Source organism: Vespula vulgaris, chromosome 7, assembly GCF_905475345.1.
Source record: "Vespula vulgaris chromosome 7, iyVesVulg1.1, whole genome shotgun sequence".
Classification (NCBI taxonomy): domain Eukaryota; kingdom Metazoa; phylum Arthropoda; class Insecta; order Hymenoptera; family Vespidae; genus Vespula; species Vespula vulgaris.
The window spans coordinates 5,688,259-5,712,427 of NC_066592.1; the positions used below are offsets into that span (position 1 = coordinate 5,688,259).

At 32.7% G+C, this 24,169-nt stretch overlaps 4 protein-coding genes across 7 annotated transcripts in view; 2 read left to right on the plus strand and 2 right to left on the minus strand.

Annotated features, from left to right (window-relative positions):
* Positions 1-59: 59 nt before the first annotated feature.
* Positions 60-2,644, minus strand: LOC127064937 (guanine nucleotide-binding protein subunit beta-2). The gene is made up of 6 exons (XM_050996632.1): positions 2,417-2,644; positions 2,138-2,283; positions 1,705-2,004; positions 1,397-1,598; positions 1,032-1,248; positions 60-876 (listed from the first exon to the last, which is right to left on the minus strand). Exons 1-6 carry the CDS (start codon positions 2,483-2,485, stop codon positions 770-772), a joined length of 1,041 nt encoding a protein of 346 aa, XP_050852589.1. The 5' UTR covers positions 2,486-2,644; the 3' UTR covers positions 60-769.
* Positions 2,645-3,581: 937 nt separating this feature from the next.
* On the plus strand, positions 3,582-5,989 carry LOC127064949 (peptidyl-prolyl cis-trans isomerase-like). 2 transcript variants are annotated; one of them, XM_050996656.1, is made up of 4 exons: positions 3,582-3,886; positions 4,679-5,032; positions 5,099-5,188; positions 5,287-5,989. In XM_050996656.1, exons 1-3 carry the CDS (start codon positions 3,683-3,685, stop codon positions 5,168-5,170), a joined length of 630 nt encoding a protein of 209 aa, XP_050852613.1. In that variant the 5' UTR covers positions 3,582-3,682; the 3' UTR covers positions 5,171-5,188; positions 5,287-5,989. The 2 variants fall into 2 exon arrangements, with proteins under 2 accessions (XP_050852613.1, XP_050852612.1); XM_050996655.1 differs by having other exon boundaries at positions 3,592-3,886; positions 5,099-5,989.
* Positions 5,426-24,169, minus strand: part of LOC127064933 (uncharacterized) — a 29,073-nt gene continuing 10,329 nt past the window's right edge. For 2 of the 3 annotated variants that reach the window (XM_050996625.1, XM_050996624.1), the window contains exons 3-6: positions 10,609-10,917; positions 9,775-10,089; positions 8,186-8,896; positions 5,426-8,092 (exon numbers count right to left, since the gene is read on the minus strand). In XM_050996625.1, the coding sequence (XP_050852582.1) occupies positions 7,874-8,092; positions 8,186-8,896; positions 9,775-10,089; positions 10,609-10,848 (1,485 nt within the window). In that variant the 5' untranslated portion in view covers positions 10,849-10,917 and the 3' untranslated portion in view covers positions 5,426-7,873. Of the gene's footprint in view, positions 8,093-8,185; positions 8,897-9,774; positions 10,090-10,608; positions 10,918-17,396; positions 17,414-24,169 lie in introns of those variants that run through there. The other variant, XM_050996626.1, reaches the window with a different exon arrangement.
* Positions 11,431-13,215, plus strand: LOC127064953 (defensin-2-like). The gene is made up of 2 exons (XM_050996660.1): positions 11,431-11,853; positions 12,247-13,215. Exons 1-2 carry the CDS (start codon positions 11,760-11,762, stop codon positions 12,438-12,440), a joined length of 288 nt encoding a protein of 95 aa, XP_050852617.1. The 5' UTR covers positions 11,431-11,759; the 3' UTR covers positions 12,441-13,215.

A 24,169-nucleotide genomic window follows, 5' to 3' on the forward strand; every position in this document is an offset into this window, starting at 1 on the left:
TACTCGTAAGAAAACAAAAAAAAAACAAAAAAGAGAGAGAAAGTAATTTATTCCAAATGTACTTTTTTATTGCAGTTTTTTATTACGACGAAAATATTCCTACTAATCACGAATCGATACGAAACATTTACAACGTTTTTTTCTCCACTTCGTTTAGAAATATTTGATTTAACAATTGAAACATTTGTCTAATTACTCTTTTTTCTTTTTTTTTCCTTTTAATGGCAATCATTAAATTACTCTACTTTGTGATTAAATAAGAATAAAAATAGAATACGAATGTTCACAGTGAGAACAATTAGGATTAGCATTTACATTTAGAGCATCGTTCAAATTTTGTCAATAAAATTCTATAGATCGTCATTTGTATTAAAAATGAAAAACTCATTAATGCGTTACAACGTAAATTATATTTCTTCTTCTAAAAGTCACCAGGTATTTATATGTATGCATTCATTGATTAGTATATGAGATCAACTAAATTATTAAACTAAATTATAAGAAATGTAGTTTCTTGGTATAAACATAAATACCTATTGTATCGAACGATCCCTCTATAAATTGTTTTATCGTGACAACAACTGGAAATAATCATTATTGTATGACTTTTAAATATGTACAGTTATCAAACAATTTCAAATCGTAATGCATATTTTCGAATGTCTTTGTAATTTCTTTTTTAATCATCGTATTTATTTTCTTTTTTCTTTTTTGTTGTTTTTGTTTCTCATAAGCATTTTATAAGGAATGATTATTTATTGTAAACATTTTATACCCAAACTCGAACATTTTGATCCCAAGAGCAACTGGCTACTGCCATACCATTATTAGTAACACTTAGCGATGTTACTCTATTCTCATGACCCGATAGAATACCTTTAAAATATAAAAGAAAGATATATAAATTAGACGTATTAAACAAATTTTTCTCGATGATATAAATGGCAATTTTTTTTTCTCGCGCATGAATATATAAATTGAAAAAAAAAGAAGAATAAAACAATATATGTGTATACGTATATATCGTTTACCATTATGTTGATTCTTCAACGTATCCCATATGTGAATAGAATTATCGTCGCTTCCACAAAATATAAATCTACCACTGAGCGATAATCCGCAGGATGTAAATCCTGGATTCGAGTTTGGTGGTTTGAACGTTGCTAATTGCTGATCGGATCTGAAGTCCCACAGTCTAGCTGTCTTATCTTCCGAGGCTGTTACGAAACCTTGTCCCGAAGGATGATACTATGAAGATAAGTGAAGAAATTTGATGCATTGATACATAACAGTCATAATAGAAAAGATAATGAGATAGATTCGCAGGATGAAATAAGTTTTAAATTATAAAGTTTAATATTTTTGGAATCTCTGGTAACTAATAAACTCTACTTACGCAAACGGAATTGACATCGGCTTCGTGTCCGAAGAACGTCTGTTTGGCAGTTTCTTCTCGTAAATCCCAAAGTTTGCAAGTTTTGTCAACGGAACCAGTTACGTAGGTGTTACCATCAGGCGAAAGACTTATGCTTACAACGTCTCCCGCGTGTGCACAAAAATCTGTAGTTTTTTTATTCGCCTCGAGATCCCATATACAACTGAAAGTGCAACGATGAATGAAATTTTATCGTTTGATTAAAAAAAAATAAAAGAAAGAAAGAAAGAAAGAAAGAAAAATCGTAGACATAGATAGATATAACATACATTTTCATATCACCGGAACCAGTAATAATTCTTTTGTCCTCGAGGAATCTACAAGATGAGAGAAATCCTTCATAACCGAGTAACTCTCGGGTGATTTTAGCAGAGCCAGTGGCATCGCGATTATTAACGTCGTAAATGGTACACATATTATCCATTCCACCGCAGGCAACAAAATTACCGGAAGGTGCAAATGCCACTGACATTACCCAAGCTGAACGTAATGGTATTACTTGGACTTTGTTTCCGGTCCAGGAATCCCAAATTATTAATTTTCCATCCAACGATCCTGTTACGCAGTGTCTGAGATAGAATAATTATGAATGAGATAATTAAAAAGATGATGGATAGAATAACGTTCTACTTCGTGCAATTATTTCGACTATCATAGATTTAATATCAATAATGAAATATAATCTACTTTCTAATAACAGACCTGCTGTCGCCGCTGAAATGTACCGAGTTCACCTTATTTATATGCCCTTTCAATAACTTCTTCGTAGATAATTTTACTTTTGGAGCATCCGCTACGCTACCGCATGCTTCCTCTAATGTAGTGTCCTGCTGCTTTTTCTGATCCTCCTGTAACGCATTATTAAGTTGTATGACGGTGCATCGAAATTAAAAGAATAAATAAATAAATAAATAAATAAATAAATAAATAAATAAATAATAAAGTGGAACAAATGCGAAAGAATTCGAATCGGTAATAAACCTTGCACTTGTTGATGAGATCCTCCAATTCTTTTTTCAAGGCCGCTGTTTCTGGATCGTCCTTTCCCATTTTTTCTTATTAATTGTAATAATAATATCGAATTGTCAAAGGAGTCGTAGACTCGAGGATGATAAAAATAAAAAGTATTCAGCTAGAAAGCAAAGTCTTGTCGAAGACGAAGAACTGCACGGTGAACAATACGAACTGATTTCCGTCGAAACGAAAAAGAAGCCACAGAGGTAGCTAGCCTGCTGCCCTAGTAATCGTATTAAAACCGATGGTTAATCTTATTTGTTGAGCATTAGATTGGCTCATACACATAACTTAATTACCCATATGTACAGTAACCCCTATTACAATATCTATAGGTTTTTATAAAGGTCTATATTAGTTTTATTCAAATGACTAATTGGATAAGTATCTTTAATTAAAGATATTAATGTTTAGATTTAAAATGAAACGAAAAAATTATATCAATTCTTTCATCAATACGAATTAATTTAATCGAAATTAATTCAATTCGTTATCGTTTTAATCATTCATGAATAAAATATGCATATCTAAAATGAATTATTATCTAAACATTAAAATATGTAAAGATAGCAATACCGACGTCATCATTATTAAAAGTATTGATTTATTGAATCTTTTTCCTTGACTTTCTTACGTAACTCGCGAAAACATTATGCATTTATTTTTTATCATTACGAGATTCGATTTTCAATGCACGACAATTTCATTGAGTTGATCAATAAAGTAGATATCTGTATTTATCGACTGATACGATCGATAGGACAATTATCGATATTATAGATTCTGACTTTATCGAGCAAGTCGATGGAATGTTAATGAAATTACGTAAGTTCTATATATAACCACAAACTATGTATGCCAACTTATTTCGTTGCAAAAGTTATTCTACAAAGAGCTATCCAACCCAATACATGAATTTACGTTTCATTAATCTACATTTTGGAAAACTTTTAAATCTCTAATTCGTTACTTCGTTCGTTCGTTCGATTGGTCGCCTTCTTCTTAACGTAAGAGTCGACATTCGAGTTTTTCGATTGGTCGCATTCTGAAATAACGCGTCCATCTTTTCAATAACCATTTATATACCATCGTAAAAAAGACGGTTTTTATTACATAATAATAGCCAAAACCAGTAAGGTTTTGTTTGGAAAAGCATTTGAAGGCATTTGCATTAAGTAAACATATAAGATCGCTCGTAACAAAGTCGATTTCCGTAAAGAACGAACGTAGGAAATGGCGTTGAGATCGATCTGCCGGCTGTCAATTGATTCGACTTTCAGCCATACGAGCCATTTGCGAGCCACCGCCCGCCCGAGTCGACCGTCCTTCCTTACGTTCGTGCGAGATTTTGCTAAAGTCGCCAAGAAAATGAGTTTACCGCGGGTTTTCTTTGATGTCATCGCTGATGACAAACCTATGGGTCGCATCGTTATGGAGGTAATGAAAAATGAGCATTTCTTTTATCCGATTCTATACAAGTTTCGCGGAACTTCCTCGAAAATTCCGGCATGGTTGGCCATCTTGCTTCTACTCGTAAGCCGGCTGTAATAAACGTTATTTCCGTTTATTAATTATCGTTAAATCTTCTTCCATTATAGTTAATCGTAACTTCTAATCGATTATTTATTTATTTGCACTTCGAACGGAACTTATGGAAGTTTTTTTTTATTTGGTGCATAATTATTCTAGTGTTTTCGTAACTTCGTGTCCTCGACCCTGACTTCCTCGTGCTTCATCGTTCCAGTAAAATTTTCCACTCGCCGATTCGATCATAGCGTGTTTCTCATGCCGCGTAAGAATCATTTCCGCATTTGTATAATTGTTCGCCGAGGTGAAAAAAAAAACACAGGTAGAGAGGATTCTTCGAGCGTGGTTTTTCTTTTTCTCTTTTTTCTTTTTCTCTTTTTTTCGTTTTCTCTTTTTTCACTTTTTTTTTCTTTTCTTTTCACGGTTATCTGATAAGAGCGAGAGTTCAAATAACTATGATATAACTGTGACTTGTAAATTTAATGTCATAATTAAATCCTCGATTAACTTTATGCTAATATCCGTGGAAATTTTCTTAAATTTTCAAAAAAACTTGTCTAGGCGTTTATTTTTACATCGTTATTATAACAAATACTGCTGATTTATATTATATTAAGTAAAGGATAACAAAATTTCTTTATTCTCTAACTAGATGGAAAATTGTAAAGAATAATTTTTTATTCGATATTTTTTTTTTTTTAGCTGAGGTCAGATATTGTCCCTAAAACGGCAGAAAATTTCAGAGCTCTCTGCACGGGAGAGAAAGGTTTTGGTTACAAAAATAGCAGCTTCCACAGAGTGATCCCTAATTTCATGTGCCAAGGTGGTGACTTTACTAACCATAATGGCACTGGTGGTAAATCGATTTATGGGACAAGATTCGAAGATGAAAACTTTGTTTTGAAACACACGGAACCCGGCCTTTTGTCTATGGCAAATGCTGGACCCAATACTAACGGTAGTCAGTTTTTCATTACGAGTGGAAAGACCAGTTGGCTCGATGGCAGGCACGTCGTGTTTGGAAAAGTTATAGAGGGAATGGATATTGTTAAGAAGGTAGATAATGCTTATATATGAATATATTTTAGATAAGTATATAGCACTTACCAAGTTTTCTTTTAGATGGAAGCTATGGGTTCGCAGAGTGGACAGACCACCAAAAAGCTCGTGATACAGGAATGTGGACAACTGTAGATCGTTTGACTAGCTACTGTAATGACTACATTTTTATTTAGCTGTTGCAAATCTTAACGTCTTTATTATCCTAATACTATTTTTTGTCTAAATGTCACCTTTATTTCCAATGCCAGTGCATTAACCTCCTATCAATGAAAACATGGCTTGCAAGTAAGAAGGTTTTGCGTCCGTTTAATAACTTCTGCTATTATCCACACATTGGGTGACGACATACGAGCCATTTGCAGAAATTCAATAATATAGAATAATACATTTCTGGTTCTATTTCTGCATTTATTTGTACGAACATGTTTGACCTGTATTTTTATAAATAATACGTCACATTAAACTATGTCAAATCCACATTCTTCCGTAAAATGTTGACCTATGCATGATGTATTAAAAGCAAAGTGTTCATCTCGTGCGTTTACAGTAATTTCATTCTATGTGGTTTATTTCTGGTAATTATTAGAAATTAGATGCTTACTATCTTCGAATAGAAATTTAGTAAATATTTGGGAAGTATAATGTATTTTAATGATGCATTCATCTACAGTGTCGATCTGTCGTATTAAATTTTCTATTGTGCTTTTGCATTTGAGTACATAGACACGTGTTTATATTTTTCAGTATACACGTCGTTTTTATACCTATAAATCATTCCTTTATATGAGGTGTATTATAATCGATATTTACTTGACTGTTAGAAAACTGTAACGCAGGCAATAAAGTGTGAGTTATCTGGAATTTCTTGTAGAGCACCAGCGTCGAAAAATGTAGATGCAACAGTTTGAATAGTTCCGATTTCTGTAAAATAAAATTGTTCTCAGAAATCTATGAGATGTACATCATTTGATTTGATCTTTGACCACGATACACGATCCACGAATTATACGATAATTATTTTTGTTAATGCGATATATCGAAGGAAAAAGTATATATATATATACATATATATACACATATATATTTTTTATATACATATAGATGAGACAAGAATTTTATTATCCAGATTTATAATTCAATAATCTCATTGCAATTACTCCCAACACTGATACAGAGAAAGTAACATGTTTTTGGTATCATAATATATAAGTTACATCTATCTATATTTACATTTGTCCGTGATAATAAGTCTTCAACTTTTTTTTTCTTTTTTAATAAGATAATCCGATCTATTAGCTGAAAATACTTTTAGATAATTATATCCATGATTTTGTAACTTTTATTTGATCGGTTTTAATTGGATATTTAATCTTTTTATTTTTATATGGGGTGATCTATAACTATATATTTTCTTAGGGTATGACATTAAACACTGGTAATCTTGATAATTCGGTAATCTAATTGTCTCTGTGTGTTGTGTCTCTGTGTACGTACATATATACGTACATACATATGTGTGTGTGTGTGTGTGTGGTATGTATAAGACGCAACTCAAATTTGCGCGATATTAAAAGTATATGTATCATGACATTTTTTTGCTTATTTTTTATAAATAGGTATATAATATATTACAATCAATTCATAAACCTTCGGCCCGCAAAGGTGAACGTATATTATATATGTATATATATTATTCAACGCAGTCATCATCGTTATACACTTTAATGAGTTCATACTCCGATTGAGACTTGTATCTCTGCTTAGACTAGTATGATTATTAATGCACCATTTGTTCTCGTTCAACGCAAAATAGTACTTAATAGTACTGAATACCTCCATTATAATTCACTCCAACGACAAACGATTTATTAATATTAAAGCAAACTACGTGTATGCGCTTATATTATATTTTGTAGTTTTTGTCTATATTGATTTTGATTTAATACAAATTAAGTAATCAAAATTAATAATCTTTCAACGTGATAAGATTAAAACGAAGTCGTATGATTGTTAAGTCTTTTGCTCTTTTTCTGTTTCTTTTTTTTTTATCGACAGAACGATGATATTCCAGCTTCCTTTTTATTTATTTATTTATTTTTATTTTAAACGAATAAGAATAAAATTATTCGAATAGAAATATCGATGGGAATTAATCGGTACGAGGTGCAATTTTCTAGTCTTCTTTTCGAACGTTTTGCAAAGGAAGCCGTCTAATATGTGATTTCTGCACATTTAAAGTCTTACATGTAAACATTGGTAGGTGGAACGATCACATGCACTTTTTAGATGTTGACTTTTACTCTTTAGTAAATATTTAATCTCTCTTTGGTATAGGTATATAAGATCGGAGAGGATCGATCAAATAATATTTCTATTTTGATATAATAGATATATAAGATTTCATAGACTCAATCGAGACTAACGAGACAAATTTACAAGGAGTCCACAGATTGTCGATTATTATCCGATGCGACTAGACATACATTTTTCTAAATTTGAAAACGTAAGCCCTTTTTTTCCTACGACTAATCTCATTCTAACAAGAATATATATATATATATATATATATATATATATATATACATATATATTTTTATATATATACTTTTTATATGTATATATATACATATAAAATTAATTAAAAAACGCAATAATAATTCTCCGTTTCTTAAGAAACTATACGATTTCGATCTAACAGACGTTCTCTATCATCACTATGTTCTATTGTCCGATAAAATGTACAACGAGAGCGAAAAGGGAATCATTTTCGAATAAAGGAGGAAAAGGATTAACGCGAATTACGATACAAGGAACGAATAGACCGTTACGTGCAAACTACTTTACGAAGAGATCTTTAAGAGATGAGCAGATCGATGGCTCGCAAGATTCAGTCTGTTCTTGTTCCTTATTTCCACCAGAGGAAAACCAAGCTGTCATTTTTCCGGGTCTCGATTTGTTAGGCGAAACCGATGGTTTTCCAGTCGACGAAGAAGCGGATTCCGTGTCGTTCCCTCTCTGGGCAGTTAGAATTTTCTCGATCGCACTGCCTAGAACCTGCTCGATCGAAGGTAAATTAACGAATGGGATTATAAATTCGAGCACATAGAGAAATAAATAAAAAATATAAATATTTTTGTAGAGTCTCACTTGTGCGTCAACCTTTGTACCGCTGGTATCATCCCAAACGACCTTGTGCCTTGTCTCGTTGTCCTTCGACGGAGGTGATTTATTCAAAGTATCCTTCACCGCACGGACGACCTTCGACTTATCGAATTTAAAAGGAAAACTCGAAGTTGCCAATTCCTCGCTTTTTTGTTTCTTCGACATTGGTTGATGCCGTTTGGTGAACCAATTGGACGGAGCCATGATCGAGGAAGTTGTTGATTTCGTACCTGGACTTGCCTGTTTGCTATTTGTCGTACCGTGTAAAATCGATACGTCGAAACTGTTTGAGCGAAAGCTTTTCAATTTGTTACGTTTCTGTTCGGTCGTTTTGTTCGACCAATTGGACTTGCCGTCTTCTCGAGAAAACGAGGGTGGAGCGTCCTCGTCGCATCTGTTTATCTCCGTCGCCGAAGATGTCAACGAGCTTAAAATCGATATTAAATCTGTATTCGAGCAAACGATACCAGCCGCAGACGTGCCAGATGCTGGTGTCGTTGCTGTAGGTGGCCTAGGTACTTCAGAAGCTCGTCTTCTTATCGATAAATTCGATGTCGGTGATACTGTGGGTATCGGAAACTCGGAAAATCGTCGCTTTTGATATTGCGTGTAGTGCTGACTCGAACTGTTACCCTCTAAAGGTTGAATCTCGCAAACGCATTCTCGTGATGGCGTTTTGAACATTTTCAGGCGTACCTGTGACACAAAGTGAAATCATTGCCTTTGAGAAACGTTGACAAAGAGACTAAATTGGCTCGCCATTAACTCGATTTTCCTTTTTTGCTTCTATCTATTATACGGGAATGATATATATTCTTTTGAACAAAGAACAGGTTTGTTACGTATTAGATTGATAGATAGATAGATAGATAGATAGATAGATGCGTAATATGTCATGTTTAATTTTATTAAAAATGATTGACAATAATAGAGGACAGATGAAAATGGTTTTAGCAACGATCATGATTTATAATCTCCCCTAAGGAATTATACTTTTCAACGAGGGAAGTAATTCGTATAAGTCGGGACTTGATCGTTACAAGCTAACTATCTTCTCGCTGTAATATAATCCTAATAATTATTCTTCTACTTTGGAAAAATCCTCTAAAGCAGAGCATCTATTCGTGTACTTAGCTAATGTCTAACAGGAACGCTTTCAAACTCGCGTTAAGTGTGTGCTAGGAGGATTACTACCGTGAATCACTTTTGCGAGTTAATACTCAAGTGAGCAGTAAAATAAATTATACGCAATGACGCTACATTATGGACACATACATTCTACTCGTGTTATTTTATCGTACTTCCGTTGGTATTTTATCTTTTATATTTTATTCTTTTTCTCTTTCTCTCTTGTTTCCATAGCTCATTTCAATAAAATTCATTCCTCAGGGAAATGTATTCTCGAATATGCTAATTTTAAACGTCGAATTAGTTTTATTTGTTTACGAAAACGATATATAATAAAACGAAGTAGACAAACCAACGAGGAAAAGCAATTTATCGGGTCTCTTCGAAATAAAGAAAGAAAAAGAAAAAAGAAAAAAAAAAAAACAAGAAAAAAGGAAAAATGATACCTTTCTTGGTTTGATCTTGGCTATGTCGTCCATTATATCCAATTGAAGATTATGAGAACTTCCAGTGTTGCTCGGTGGCCCGGTTGAATCCCGACGACCTGGTAATATCCTTGAAGCACCAGCTAGTGGAAATGCTGCAATAGATTCTCGACGATTGCGACCGAAGAGAGTTGGTGGTACCCTTGAGATCGTCACTACGGAATGTCTTCTCCCACCGGGTTGAGGTTGTGGTGCTTGTGATAACGTAGCAAGGAAAGCAGCCTCCCTTGGCGATGGACCAGATCCTTCTCCTCCCCTCTCACTTAGACGTCGTACCTTCCGCGCGCAAAAAAATATCGTTTTCGATAATGACCATTCGATTTTCTTTATATTTTCTTTAAATAACTATCGAATTTATTTTTTCATTGATATCTGACAGTAAAAAAAAAAAAAATAAATAAATGAACGAAAAAAACGAGATTGTAATTGAATCAAGATGATTATATCGATTGATTCATAACACGAAATGAATTCATTGAGACAAATATATTTTTTTCTTCTTCCTTCGAAATAATTTCAAATCCCTAAGAGAGATGTGCAATGTAAATGAAATTCTGAAATGACTGTCCTACATTCTTTTTAAATAATTTTCAATTCGAGATCGCTTTTATAATCACCGATACGAATTAATCCTTTCCCGTTGTAAATCTTCGACAGAGCATATTGGTCAGAGAATATCATTGACGTTATTATTCGATGAAAATTTAATATTCCTATATTGCATTTTGCATCGTTTACAACCAACAAAGGTTATTTCGTTAATTAATTATTTCCTAACGATATTAAAAAGATTACCTGGGATGCGGTTATCCCGGATGTACATTGCGGCGTTGGTAGAGAATGTTTCCTGGTCTCCCTCCATGGTGAAAGAAGATAGGGATTCAAGGACGGAGAATCAGGATCCAGACAACGTGGAGGAGATTCGTTTCTTCGACGTTCGGCATCCTCCTCACCGAGTGTACTTTCCTCAACGACGATTAGCGGCTCCCCGGTACTTCCGCTACTCAAACTTGGAACGAACGACTGTCTTCTCATGTCTTTATCTCCTTTTTTCTCTCTCTGTCTTTCTCTCTATCTCTTTCTCTAGTTATTAAAGACGATTATCTGAAGAAAAAGAGAAATATTTATTAATTACAATTACGATAATTGCTATCTTAAGTACTTGTGTGTTATCATTGTTTATATTATGATATTACGATATATATGAATTTCTTTGAAAGATCCAATTAGAAATTATAATTACTTATCCGTCAGAATTATTTGTAAATTTACGTTGGATAAAGAAATTTTGTGAGTTACATATAATACTCGAGTATTTCTTTTTTTGGAAAATTTAATTGGAGATCAGACAGCTTTTAACTTTCTCTTATTATTATTATTATTATTATTATTATTATTATTATTATTATTATATTCTTTTTAGTTGATTTATTTTTTTGTATATTAATGGAACCATGCGTTTATATTTATAAATTTATAGTTATAAATTTATATCTTATAAATTTGTTGAGTTAATAATTGCTGAAATCTGTCGAAACGTTTGAAAGTAGATTATCAAAGGATATTTATCGATCATATCTCTTCGTTAATTCGTTATTACGTTCATTCCTCTCGATTGGATTTTCTTTTTCTTTTCTTTGAAAGATAATAAAAATATAAAACAGCTACCAATAATCGCTCTCAAAAACCACGAGGAAATTCCGTTGAAAATCGTTAAGAAAGGGAAGTGTTCTTTAGATAGAGAAACCAATCAGGAAAAAAGAAAAAAAAAAGAAAAAGAAGAAGAAGAATAGGATGTTCCATGTGGTTTGAAATTACACGAAGATATATAAAAGGGCTTGGAATCGTGTTCGTAAGCACAACAGTTGATCGAAATTCTAGAGAGCGAACTGTCTCTTATTACTTTTCAAAGTTGGAAAATCGATCATCGATCATTTCAAGTAATCATGAGGACCTTCGTGATCATCTTTACCTTCGTTCTTATTGGTTACGTTTCGGCGTTTGCTATACCAGACTACGATGGACCTATCTATGATTTGAGTAAGTTTCAAAGGATTATATTTTAATACGGATAAAATTCTTAAATTTTTATCTATTTGAATGTATGTTTCATTTTCTATCACAATTAAGATTACGTATCAGAATAATTTCAACATTCAATCTATCGAATTAAAGAATTTATTTTCTATCGCAAATTAAGATTATAATATATATGTTTCAGAATAATTTCAACATTTTATCATTTAATTGAATTTGAATTTGTATTTTTGATTTACATTCTCATTTCTATATATCTCCATTTAGGATCAAAGGGATTTTTATGATCCTTGGAAATGAGAATCGGACTATAATCTATTTTTTTTTTAATATAATAACACGTTAAGCTTTTATTCGATAGTTATTTATCTTTCACTTTTTTTTTCTATTTTAAAGCTCCCATAGAAGATGAAAGCGCCAATGCCAATCAGTTGGCTCCTACCAGGGCTCGTAGGTTTACCTGCGATTTGTTTTCATTCAGTTCTCAATGGGTAACACCAAATCATGCTGCATGCGCTACCAAATGTTTATTCAAAGGTCGCAGAGGTGGTACTTGTAACAATGGATACTGCGTCTGCAGAAATGGTTAGATTAATCGTCCTTATTTAATCATCTTATCCATATGATATTTACGCTTTCTCATTGACTCATACATGGTTATGATTTACTTATCGATTATACATTATAACAATTATTTCAAAATGAACGATTTGTTTGATTAGATTTTTAGGAAAAGATTTTTCAAGGAACCTTGGAAATAACGTGACAATATTAAGCGTTATTAATATAGAGTTTTTTTCTTTTCATTAATGAATTATCGTAGCAGATAGAAAAACATTTTATGATTATTATATCATTCATAGATATCATTGCGCGAGCTTTTCGATAGAATTCAAATGATTTTAATCGATGTTAATATAGATGGTCTCTTTCCTTCGTGATTCTCGGATAATTAATGTAATTAGTGATCATGAAGCGATTTGATGTACGACTGCAATGAATTGATGTATGAATATAATGATATTGAAAAAAAAGAAGAAGGAAAAGAAAAGAGAAAAAGAGAAAAAGAGAAAAAAGAAAAAAAAAGAACAAAAAGGAAAAAAAGAAAAAGAAAAAAAAATAAAACATCTATAACTGTGCCTTTATATCGATACATTTATTTATTATCTCGACGACTCGTTGTAATTATTATTACGATTTCAATGAAAAAAAGCTGACACATTTCTAGGGAATGCATTTTGTTTTTATTCTCTCGTCGTTTTGCGTTGCACTATGCAATATTTTTCGAACATTACGTAAAATACAATGGGTATGCCACCCGTATGCTCAACGAAGCGATTAATAAACGTCCTTTCAATCGTTTTCCTTCGCTCACTGTATTCTCGTTTACTTTTCATCCCATCCTCCCTACAATTCTCAACATTGTGACAATTGATAGCATATTCTCAATTTTTATTCGCGGTAACCTTTTCTATGCCCAATGATTTACTATAATTTTTACCGTAAGATATTTCGATTCTACGTAAGTAAAATACATACATACATATGTAGATTATTTTAATACTTTATCAAATATGCGATCAAGATATTCACATACAAGGACACAGATAAATGACGACGTGTAATAAAAAATATTTGAAAATGTTTTTCTCGTAGATAGTGTATATGTTTCGTTATTCGATAAAAATCGATAGAATTTCTTTATATAGATAAAGTTTAAACGAAAGATTCATCGAATATGTATCGGTCAGCTAGTGTTTCTACTATCAAACACGATTCGATATCGTATTCCGAGAAATTCAAACTAGACAATTCTATTTGTTTGGATGCTACGTATACCGTAGAATTCTTTCGTTGGAGAAACGTTCGCAAAGTATTTTCTTTATTTTCAGAAAAAAGGACAATAGATGTCGATAGTTTCGTGAAAAAAGAAAAAAATTACCTTTTTTAAAAATTTTTGCGATACAAAGTGAGAGAGGGACAGAGAGAGAGAGAGAGAGAGAGAGAGAGAGAGAGAGAGAGAGAGAGAGAATTTTAGTACTTCGTAATAAAATTTTTAATTACTCCCTACAATATATCGATATTATTTCGCTCGAGAAAAAATTAAATAATAATGATAATGATAATAATAACAATAATAATAATAATTATTATTATTATTGTATATATTAAACGAAATATTATCGAATATTTTAAAAATTGACCGATGTCCATCAAGTTTATATCAGTTCGTTCGATAAAACATTTCCTCTCGTCGTCGATTAATTGTAAGATAACGTTTGGACATTTTATACCTTGGAACAGTCTGTTATCAGAGACAGAAACGGCGTAAATCGGATCGTATTAGATCGGCCAAGCTCCAACGAACGAACAACGTTCTCTTCCTGTCGTATCCGGATATCAATCATTCCGACCTCCTGGTCGGATGCTTACGTCAAGGTCGTAATACTGTACGCTTTTACGTTTGCAATACGAAACCATATTTCGGTCGTATCGATTTTCCTGTCGTCCGTGATATCCTTTTACCGAATCGCGTTGATGTAAAGCTAACATTTAGAGATATAGAAAAATCTTTAAAAAAAAAAAAAAAGAGAATAGAAAAAAAATGTCAGTCTTAATAATTTTTTTTTATGTATAATGTGTTTTTTTAATAAGTATAATATTCTATAAAATATACACGATGTTATTTAAATGTTGTTATTGTTATTATTATTATTATTATTATTATTATTAATATTATTATTATTAATATTACTTTTTTTTTCATTGATATAGTCTACCCTAAGTACAGCTAGGTATTATCATATTCTTATCGAGCAGCCATCGATGTAAGCATAAGGGTGAGGGTTTCCCTTTAACCTTAAAATAAAAATGAAAAGCACTACACCGTCGTCCTCGATTCTTTAACACTTATACGCGCGGATCTTTTTTATCCATTTATCTTGTGAAGTTTTCTTCAAACATTGATTTTCTATTACGAATCTTTTTTTTGCATAAAGATCGTTTCAAATAGTTGAGATATTAAAACCTTTACGAACTTGATTATAATTTTTTCATTTTGGTTCATTAATTCATTTAATTACTTTTGACTGGAGAGAGAGAGGGAGAGAGAGAAAGAGAGAGAAAGGAACAGAGACAGAGACAGAGACAGAGACAGATAGAGATAGAGAAAGAAAAAGAAAAAGAGAGAAGAAAGAAAGAATGAATTAAAAACAGAGTTCTTGCGTAAAGTATGGGAAAAAGAGAAAGAAAATATGAGACTGAAATGAAATAAAATTTTTAACAAAGGATTCATAACTGCGTAGTTCAAAGGGAAAATTCATATTTTTCGTATTCTCGTTAACTTTTCTACATTATCACGTTGGGTATCATAAAATTCAGAGGCAACTATGAGATTCCACATTTCGTTCGTCAATAAATCAACTTTTTCTAACTCAATGGTTCGCATTATACGTAAACATTTTTTTTTTTAAGTTGTTAAAAGAAAGCAAGATAGAAAAGGAAAAAAAAAGAGTGAAGAAGAAGAAAAGAAAGAAAAAGGAAAAGAAAACAAAAGAGTGAGAAAAGCAGAATGCAATATCAGTTTGCTTGAAAGGATAAATATTTGCATAAATGAATGGATCATTTAACTCTCGGAACATAAATATGGTCGGAGTTGTCAGCTTGTCATACGAATGGAATTAACGTTGTGCAGTTCTTCGAGTTTAGATATATCGTCACGTAAATCCTATGGATCGACATTTAGGATTAAATACAATGTCGATCTTCATGATCGTTCATCGTTTAAAGCTTGAAAGATTCTATTTAGTGATAGTGGTCTCTATAAATCGTCTGTTCTCACTTTAGCAAATGGAATTTACAATGAATTTTGTCGCGACCCATATACATACAAAGAAAGAGAGAGAAAAAGAGATAAAGAGAGAAAGAGAGAGAGAGAGAGCGATAGCATATCCTTCTAACTTTCGAGCATCTTCTTCTTCTTATAAGCGAACTAGAGAATTAGCAATTAGATAGATCAGAGAATGATCAATTATTCCGAAAAGCTGATTAAAAGGCCCGTCTCATTTTCGACCGCGCGTCAAAGAGAGACACGTAACAAACGAGACTCGAAACTCGAGAAGCTCGAATCAATTTGCAAGTTAAAGTGTAGAGAACTTTAACGAAGAGAAATCAGATTGGTCTGCTAGAGTTTAAGGATAGGAATTAACTCTGATCGGAATGCCGGCCTTAACTCGGTTTCGAGGCTGAGATTGGCCGAAGAGTGGCCGGTCGACATGTTAAATAGCTTCTGGAATTTTAAAGCTGCATCATTGAAAGGAATGAGCTTATCAGTACTCTCTCTGAGTACTCGTGGCTAGGTCGAACGACTTTTAAACTCACATAAACTCAGTCAAGAGATAAGTTTCGTGGACTATCCGTTTTTCTTTCTTTTTTTCTCTTCTTCCTTCCTTCTTTCTTTCTTTCTCTCTTTCTGTCTGTCTGCCTGTTTCTTTTAACTTAATTGTTATAATTTAGTTTTAATTTTTTTTTATCTATGCTCACTTATCCATTTATTAATACATAGATATGTATATGCATTGTATATCTTTAATATGCGGATTGTTATAAATGTAATAAAGTATCTATTTATTTCCCTTTATCCTTTTATATCTCCGATATCTCACTAATACACAATGGCTTCGAATCTCTAAAGATGACCTATCCAGCTCGGTCTTTAATTATACAATTATTCGACCACAATCGGGATCGTGATCTCCGTTAGAATGCCCTTAGAATTTTGATTTACTCCTTCTCCTATTCGCAGTTTGAATTACGAATCGGGTCTGGCACGATGCTGATAACGTGACTGTTTCGGAAGATATTTTAAAATCTCAAAACAAGAAATTCGAAATCCCTTTTCGATTTAATTGGATTCTTTAATTATGTTGAAAATCTTTTTCTAACAAATTAAACTAATTCAATGATTTTTATCAATTTCTTTCTATTGTTATATTGTCTCTTCAATCAAGGATTGTTCTGAGGAACGCCTTTACTACTCCTCCGTTGTTTTCTTTCGATTAAACTGAAGTGAATTGAAAGCGATGGAGAAAATGTCAGTACGTACCGTTACCGAGGAAACAGATCTGAAATTAATTGGACTGTGAGGATTTATGATGGCATTCGCATGAATTCCCTAGAATGAGAGATATAGTGACCCGTGGTTCGCACGAATATTCCGAATAATACATACATGTAAAGGCGTATACCATGTAAGCGGAATATCCTTGAATTCATAGAGACATGAGAGATCATTAGTATGCGAACAAGAAGATACATATTTCAACTATAATATTTGATTCCATCATAATATTGTAAGAGTATATTACAAATCCTATTTACATATATACATTTCTTTTATCTCTCTCTCTATCTCTCTCTTTATCCTTCTTTCTCTCTTTTTCTTTCTCTGAATATAATGAAGAGTATTAGGATAATTTTATATCTTAATGCGTTCGATCGATCAATACAATTCTATAGAATCTTCGTAACAATAAAGAGATTCTTACGTGTTCGTTCTCTGATGAATTTCCACCGACGGAACCGAACGACATCCGACGAAGTAAGAGCGATGTGGAGAGTAAAATAGATAGATAGAGAAAGAGAGAGAGAGAGAGAGAGAGAGAGAGAGAGAGAGAGAGAGACAGACAGAGGGAGAGAGAGAGAGAGGACTTCGCGAATGCGTCTTTAGATAGCGTATCTATTGATCGCGTTTCAGGAGAGCATGGCAGAGTAAGCGACCCAGACCGCAAGCTTCAGAGGCTGGGGGTTGCTTGTAGCGAGCTGATGTGAATCTAATCGCGTGATTCTCACCTGATGAAGCTTCTGAGAGAGAGAAAGAGAGAGAGAGAAAGAGGGAGAGGAAGAGGGAGAAAAAGAACACAACTTATGCGTAATTTTTATGTCAGACAAACTCAAAATGTCATTTAACGTTATCTCATGACTTGTCTTGCGATGGAAATGCATAATTGTTGACAATAGAGATATCGAAAGAAAGTTCGAGTTCGTACGAACTTTGATATTTTTCAAGGTCGTTCACTGTATCGACTAAGAGCAACACGTGAATATTTCTTCTTTCGAGGAGAGAAAATCGTCCAGTAGGACGAATTTCAATCGACCGAAATTCCTTGTTTCTTTTGCTTTTTCATTCCTTTTTTCAGATGTCTTTTTTCATTCTCTGCATCTGTCTCTTTTCTTTTTCCTTTTTTTATCGTCGTCATCGCTATCGTTGTTCTTGTTGTTGTTGATTATTCTCGAAGAAGAGAAGGTTTTTTTCGATGTTAAATGTTCACTCATGTAGATATATTGAGTATCTGATCGTTGCATTTACTACTTCCAAGTGGATTCTCATGAGATAGCATCACCATTTCGTCCTTGGTTAAAGAAGGGAATATATCTGTTAAGAGTACTTTCGAGATGCACATCGTTAACGACGAGTTAAGGGAGATATTTGAGTTCGACAAATAGCGATAACGATCATTTTGATACGAAAAAACCTGATAAATTTTATAAAATAATAAGAATCAATATATTTACACGATCAATCGATTTCTCGTTAAAATCAACTGCGAGAGGAGTGTAATTTTTTTTTTCATTTTAATTCGTTAAATTTCCTTTCTTTTTAAATCATCCTTTCTCTCTCTCTCTCTCTGTTTTTTCGTAACTAGAGTAATTTTAAATTCATGAAGTATCAATCAACGGGATAGATCCGAAATATTGTGATATTTCTCATCGATGAAATCCAATATTTGTTTGATAAGAAAAAAAAGGAGAGCAAAAGAGAAAGAGAGAGAGAGAGAGAGAGAAAGAAAAAGAGAGAGAGAGAAAGCGATGAGGGAGGTGGGGTCGATCGGGTGAGAAAAAGAGGGAAAGAGGAAAAACACGTATATAGGTCATTCTACACGAGTATACTACGTGCTGTGAAAACGATAGACAAATATACGACGTTCGACATTTTCCGAGAATTTTATTTGCAATATCCTTCGTAACCATCGTATCCTTCGTGCTTTAAAATACGAAACAGTTGTCCATTTTGGTAGCATCGTAAGGTCTCCTTTTACAGGACATTTCCTGCTTTGCGAGCGAACTAACCACACCTAACTACTACAAAGACCCATCGTGAAAGTCCATTATCCTGAATCGAATCAAATAAGACTATTTTATCGCGTCAAGCGAATAAAATAAAACGAGTGATTAAGGAAAATTGATAGTACCGGAGTTGTTTCAAGATGGGATCGATTTTCATAAGATAAAAGATACGATTCGGTTAAAGATCATCATTGAGGTACGAAATAACGACACTGAAAATTCTCATCGTTATTGTATTTAGTTACTATCGTGTTAGGCACGATTTATCGCTAGAAAAATCTTGAAGATATTATAATCGAGCGTTCGTAGAAAAAATGCTAATTTATTGATCGAACTATTACAATCGAAAATTAATTATACAAATATCGTCGATCGTTTGTCTCTTAGGCAAAATTGAAGATCGAATAGTATTTCACGTGGCAATATTTTACAGTTAGCTAAGTCGTTCCTTATAATTAAATAATACGGATTCAATATTCCTTATGCTCTTACATTCGTTCGTACTATTTTTGGCAATTACTCGACCCATAGAATTTATACCGACAACAATTTCAGTCAGTCAGATATTAAAGTACGAGAATTTATAATCATTTGTTATCGACGTTTCCGTTTTGTTATAATAACGTAAATCTGAGAGAAGCTCTTTGATCTTTATAATTTTCTATTTCAAAGTGTATACAATTTTCTTTCTTTTTATTTTTTTTCTTCCGGATAAAATAAGCTTCCTGTACGATTAGGAAAGTGAGTTATATATAAATAGGTCAAGTTTATATATAGCCTCGCAAGACCTTTTCTGAAATCATAGATCAAGTCGATATAACGTATTTGAAAAGCTTATGAACAGTTAGATGAAACGTTAACCGAACGTCGAGTCAAAATTCATTGGAACGTTAAGTCGATCATCATCGACAAAAGAAAATGAACGATTTAATTATGTTATTACATATCATTCGAAAGACACTTTTTCTATTTTCATTAATATATATATATATATATATATAGTTCCTGACCAAATATTATAATATGCCCATTTCCCAATCGATTTATAATCCGATTTAAATTAATGTCGTAAAAAATTAATAAGTAATTATCCTTAAAGTCTATCAACCAAAATCTAGTTGAAAAAGCTCTTCGCTTTTTAAACGTCTCCTCGTTTATTTATTTTTCCGAGCATTCAATCCGCTTTTTTTTCGATTTACTACAATTTCCTTCGATTACGACCGCGAGGCCGATTATAACGAAGGTTCTCTTTAAAATAAAAATAAAAAGAAGAGGTAGTAGTAGAAGGTAGAAATAAAAAAATAAAAAAGAGAGAAAGAGAGAAGGAGCAAAGGAAAGAAGAAAAATTTTATTCCAGCTGACGAATCCGAGTTAACGATTAACGTAGAAATTGAACTAAGTATAATTCTTGTCGTCCTCGTCAACGTCGTCGTCAACGTTGTCGTCGACGTTTCTCTCTCTCTCTCTCTCTCTCTCTCTCTCTCTCTCTCTTCCTCTTCTAACAGGACGATTATCCTGGTCGTTAACGTGCTCGTGCTATGAATTAAATCCGACACATTGCCGTACCGATTAACGTCGATATCAAACGTTGACGATCGCTTTTATACGAGATCAGACTTTGCGATTAATGTCTACCCACGTTCTCAATTTTATATTTCAATTGTTCATATACATATATAGGTAATTACATGATGTAGGTAAAAATATTCTTACGTAGGCGTTAATAAAAGTATTTTTCTTCTATTTCTTCCTATTCCTTTTTTTATTTTTGCGAAATAATTAATTCGAAATATTCTGCTAAAAGAAATCAAAATATTAAAGATGAATGGGTCTCATCGAAGCGAATTTATGCGTTTTTAATAATTCCAATCAAGGATATCGATCGCGATAGGAAAAAAATCTATGTTTCTCGATCGTACATATTCCAATTAGTACTCTTAATAGGCGGTTTGTTGTTTTGATAAAAGGAAAATAGATAGATAGATAGATAGATAGATACATAGATAGATAGAGAGAAAGAGAGAGAGAGAGAGATGTAGAAAGAAATGAAATAAAATACGTACAAGAGATTGAAAATTCATAGAAAAGGACGAGTACGGAGATCGGTCGATTGGTTGATATGTTACGGGTTGTAAATCATGATCCAGCATGAGTGTTCGTTTGTGATTTCCGTTTTGAAATACGTTTTGGAATACTGAAATGGAATTAGCGTATAGATTCGAAGTGGAGTTCGAACACGAAATTAATGCCAATTGTCAAATGGATTGGATGTTTCTCTTGACGCTTTCGGTATTTTCGGATAAAGCGTGGGAGCTAGAGGAAAGAGTAACAGAAAGAGAAAGAGAGAGAGAGAGGGAGAGAGAAAGAGAGAGAAAGATAATGTCCCGAACGTCTCCTAATTGATAGTCTCTCCACTTAGCTGGAAAGTTCATTATTAGGAAGAGCTTTTCAAGTATAATAGCTCGAACCAGTCATCGACGTCGTTTCGCTAACAGCTACCTGCTGATAAGATCCTTGAACGCAGGCTAGCTAATGGGATCGTTTAGAGACGTTCTAGCGCTAACACAGATTCGATTAAAAGTCGTTCTTACCGAAATATCCGCTCGATTTGCTCTGAAAAGGAAATGCTTCCCCTTTATCGAACCCCTTCCCTCCATCTCCTCTCCGTTGTAACTTACTCTTTTTTTGGATCACGTAAGAGAGATATCTCGACGAACGATCTTATTTTTCTTCCTTATTTCATTCGTTTTCCTTTTCGTTTTCTTTTTTTTCTCAATACGGACGAATACTTTTTATCGTTTAAAGGTACGAGTACCTAATCGATATGCAATGTTACGATAATGCGTTCTAGATTATGTCTATGCATACGTATGTATAATATTTATGTACGTATATATGTATATATATTGTTTTTTTATAGACGACAATATATTTAATATCGATAAGAAATAGAAAAAGATAAGACGTTTCTCTATTTTTTTTTCTCCTTTTCTTTCTCTCTTTTTCTTTCTCTCCAATGGAAAAGAAAAAAAAAGAACAATGTGCGACAGTTATATTACAGTCCTAGTATCTCTACCCATAGGGAGTAATTTCTATTGTTAAATGAAAATCTATGTGGATTGAAAAGGTTGCGTGGCGACCCACTTGCATATTATTATCAGTTTTCACATAGGCTGAAGAACAAAGAATGCAAGCTATTCTTCTATAAGATCGTAAAGTGTAGGACGATCTTTTTTCTTCCTAGAATTTTGCAGAATTATCTCTTTCTTTTGTTCTTTCTTTTTTCGTTTTTTTTTTTTTTTAAATCGAACGAATTAAGAAAGTCCTAAAACGCCAAAAGTTTCGTTTTTACTCCCATGGAAAACGAAAACGACAAATTATTAATGTTAACGATCAAACTTATCGTTTGATCGTATCTTAATCGTGTAATCAAGAAAATCTAAAAAGTTCTTTTTCCCCTTTTTTTTTTTTAAGTTTGACCTTTCGTATACGTATAATTTATAAACTCTCGCCATATAGCATATAGAATCATATTTCTCTTCCTTTTACGAAACTTACATTTGACGTTTACAGGAAACAATATTTCAGTAATAAAATATTCGCTCTTAAATCAAAAATAACAGGATAACTCGATGAATTATTTAGTTATGGATGACAATGGCAGGAGTTATCGCTTGTAAAAGGTCATACAGTAAATATTATAACTTCGATTTAAAATACGTAACATTATTCGATAACATGATTAAACTCATTCGGGACTGTTTAATATGTTCTATAATTTTATTGTTATATTTACTATCACGTTCCCATAGATGCGATATCGTACGATACGTATAGGACCTATGTGCCTCCATGAAAATTCAATTATCGATTGTATTTTAGCATAATGCAACTTCGATATATATGTATATAGATATTTTTCGAATAACTACCATACGATGTGGAATTGTTTCTTCGATAATGGCATCATTACTGTAATATGTAGATAACGTTGCTTCTTTATAATTTACAAACGTCGTTCTATAAAATCATCGTAAAAAAAAATAATCGTTACTTGTTAGTTAGTTGTTCGTACAAGAAAGTTATCTACTTGTTCGAACATTTCTTCACCTTGAAATATTTTCAAATTTTTCCTATCTATGGTATCATCGAGGGTGAATATATGTACGTACATACTTTCAGACATAAAAAATTTCAAGAGAATTCAAGAACAGGATGCTCGCGGAAAAGTCGTTTATCAGAACCTCTACAAGGAAAATGCCATGATAGGGGTTAGGGGAACTATAAAATTTTCTTGATTCGTTTGATTGTCAGATAGTCGATGAAAAAAAAGGAAGAAAGAAAAAAAAGAGAGAAAGAGAAAAGTGAGACAGAGATAGAGAGAGAAAGAGAATAAAATAGAAAGAGAGGGGATGAAAAAGCCTGAGGGATCTCGATAGAAATAAAGGGGAAATCGGTGGAAGAATGGGATATATCGAGAACGTCGGGCCTTAAATGCGAGATAACTGCGTCGTGCTGGAAATCGATTCGCCCTCAGAATCGTAGGGCATTTCACGGTAGGATGGTTTCCGCTAGTACGGTACCACACTGATTTCTCCTAAAATGGCTATAGCAAGGGCACGGTACCGCGAAAAATCGAATTACGATCTTATCTCTTTCTTTGCGCCGTATATAAAACGTAATAAAGTGAGCATGAACGGTGGAAAAATGTAGGTACGTACATTTTTCGTGCTTGAGTGAAATAATACTGACGCGAGAAAATGCCTGTTATTTTCCTCTTAGAAATGTCATTGTAAATAAATTCCAATTAAAATACTTAATTTGACGTTAAATATTTAATATATATATATATATATACATATATATATATGTATATATCGTAATATATTTATATTTAAGTGTTTAATAACAATAACAATAATAATAATAATAATAATAATAATAATAATAATAATAATAATAATAGTAATAATAGTAATAATGAAATATAATGAATAGGCTTATAACACTATCTGTTATCGTTAAACCATTTCAAACACGATACCTATTCGTAGCTATAAATCATGAATATGCAAGAGTAAGTGTATTGATTGATCGATAAACAAATTCGATTGTTAACGTGTATATGCAAATATACGATAATTTATTAAGATTCATATTCGATATAATATAATAATATATCTATCGGGTTGTA

Excerpts from the sequence above, each read along its gene's own strand:
- LOC127064937 (XM_050996632.1), bottom strand. The coding sequence starts at position 2,485 with ATGGGAAAGGACGATCCAGAAACAGCGGCCTTGAAAAAAGAATTGGAG. Across the intron at positions 2,005-2,137 it reads CATTTCAGCGGCGACAGCAG|ACACTGCGTAACAGGATCGT; the intron begins GTCTGTTATTAG and ends ATTCTATCTCAG. Across the intron at positions 877-1,031 it reads GTTGAAGAATCAACATAATG|GTATTCTATCGGGTCATGAG; the intron begins GTAAACGATATA and ends TATATTTTAAAG.
- LOC127064949 (XM_050996656.1), top strand. The coding sequence starts at position 3,683 with ATGGCGTTGAGATCGATCTGCCGGCTGTCAATTGATTCGACTTTCAGC. Across the intron at positions 3,887-4,678 it reads TGGGTCGCATCGTTATGGAG|CTGAGGTCAGATATTGTCCC; the intron begins GTAATGAAAAAT and ends TTTTTTTTTTAG. Across the intron at positions 5,033-5,098 it reads GAATGGATATTGTTAAGAAG|ATGGAAGCTATGGGTTCGCA; the intron begins GTAGATAATGCT and ends GTTTTCTTTTAG.
- LOC127064953 (XM_050996660.1), top strand. The coding sequence starts at position 11,760 with ATGAGGACCTTCGTGATCATCTTTACCTTCGTTCTTATTGGTTACGTT. Across the intron at positions 11,854-12,246 it reads TGGACCTATCTATGATTTGA|CTCCCATAGAAGATGAAAGC; the intron begins GTAAGTTTCAAA and ends TCTATTTTAAAG.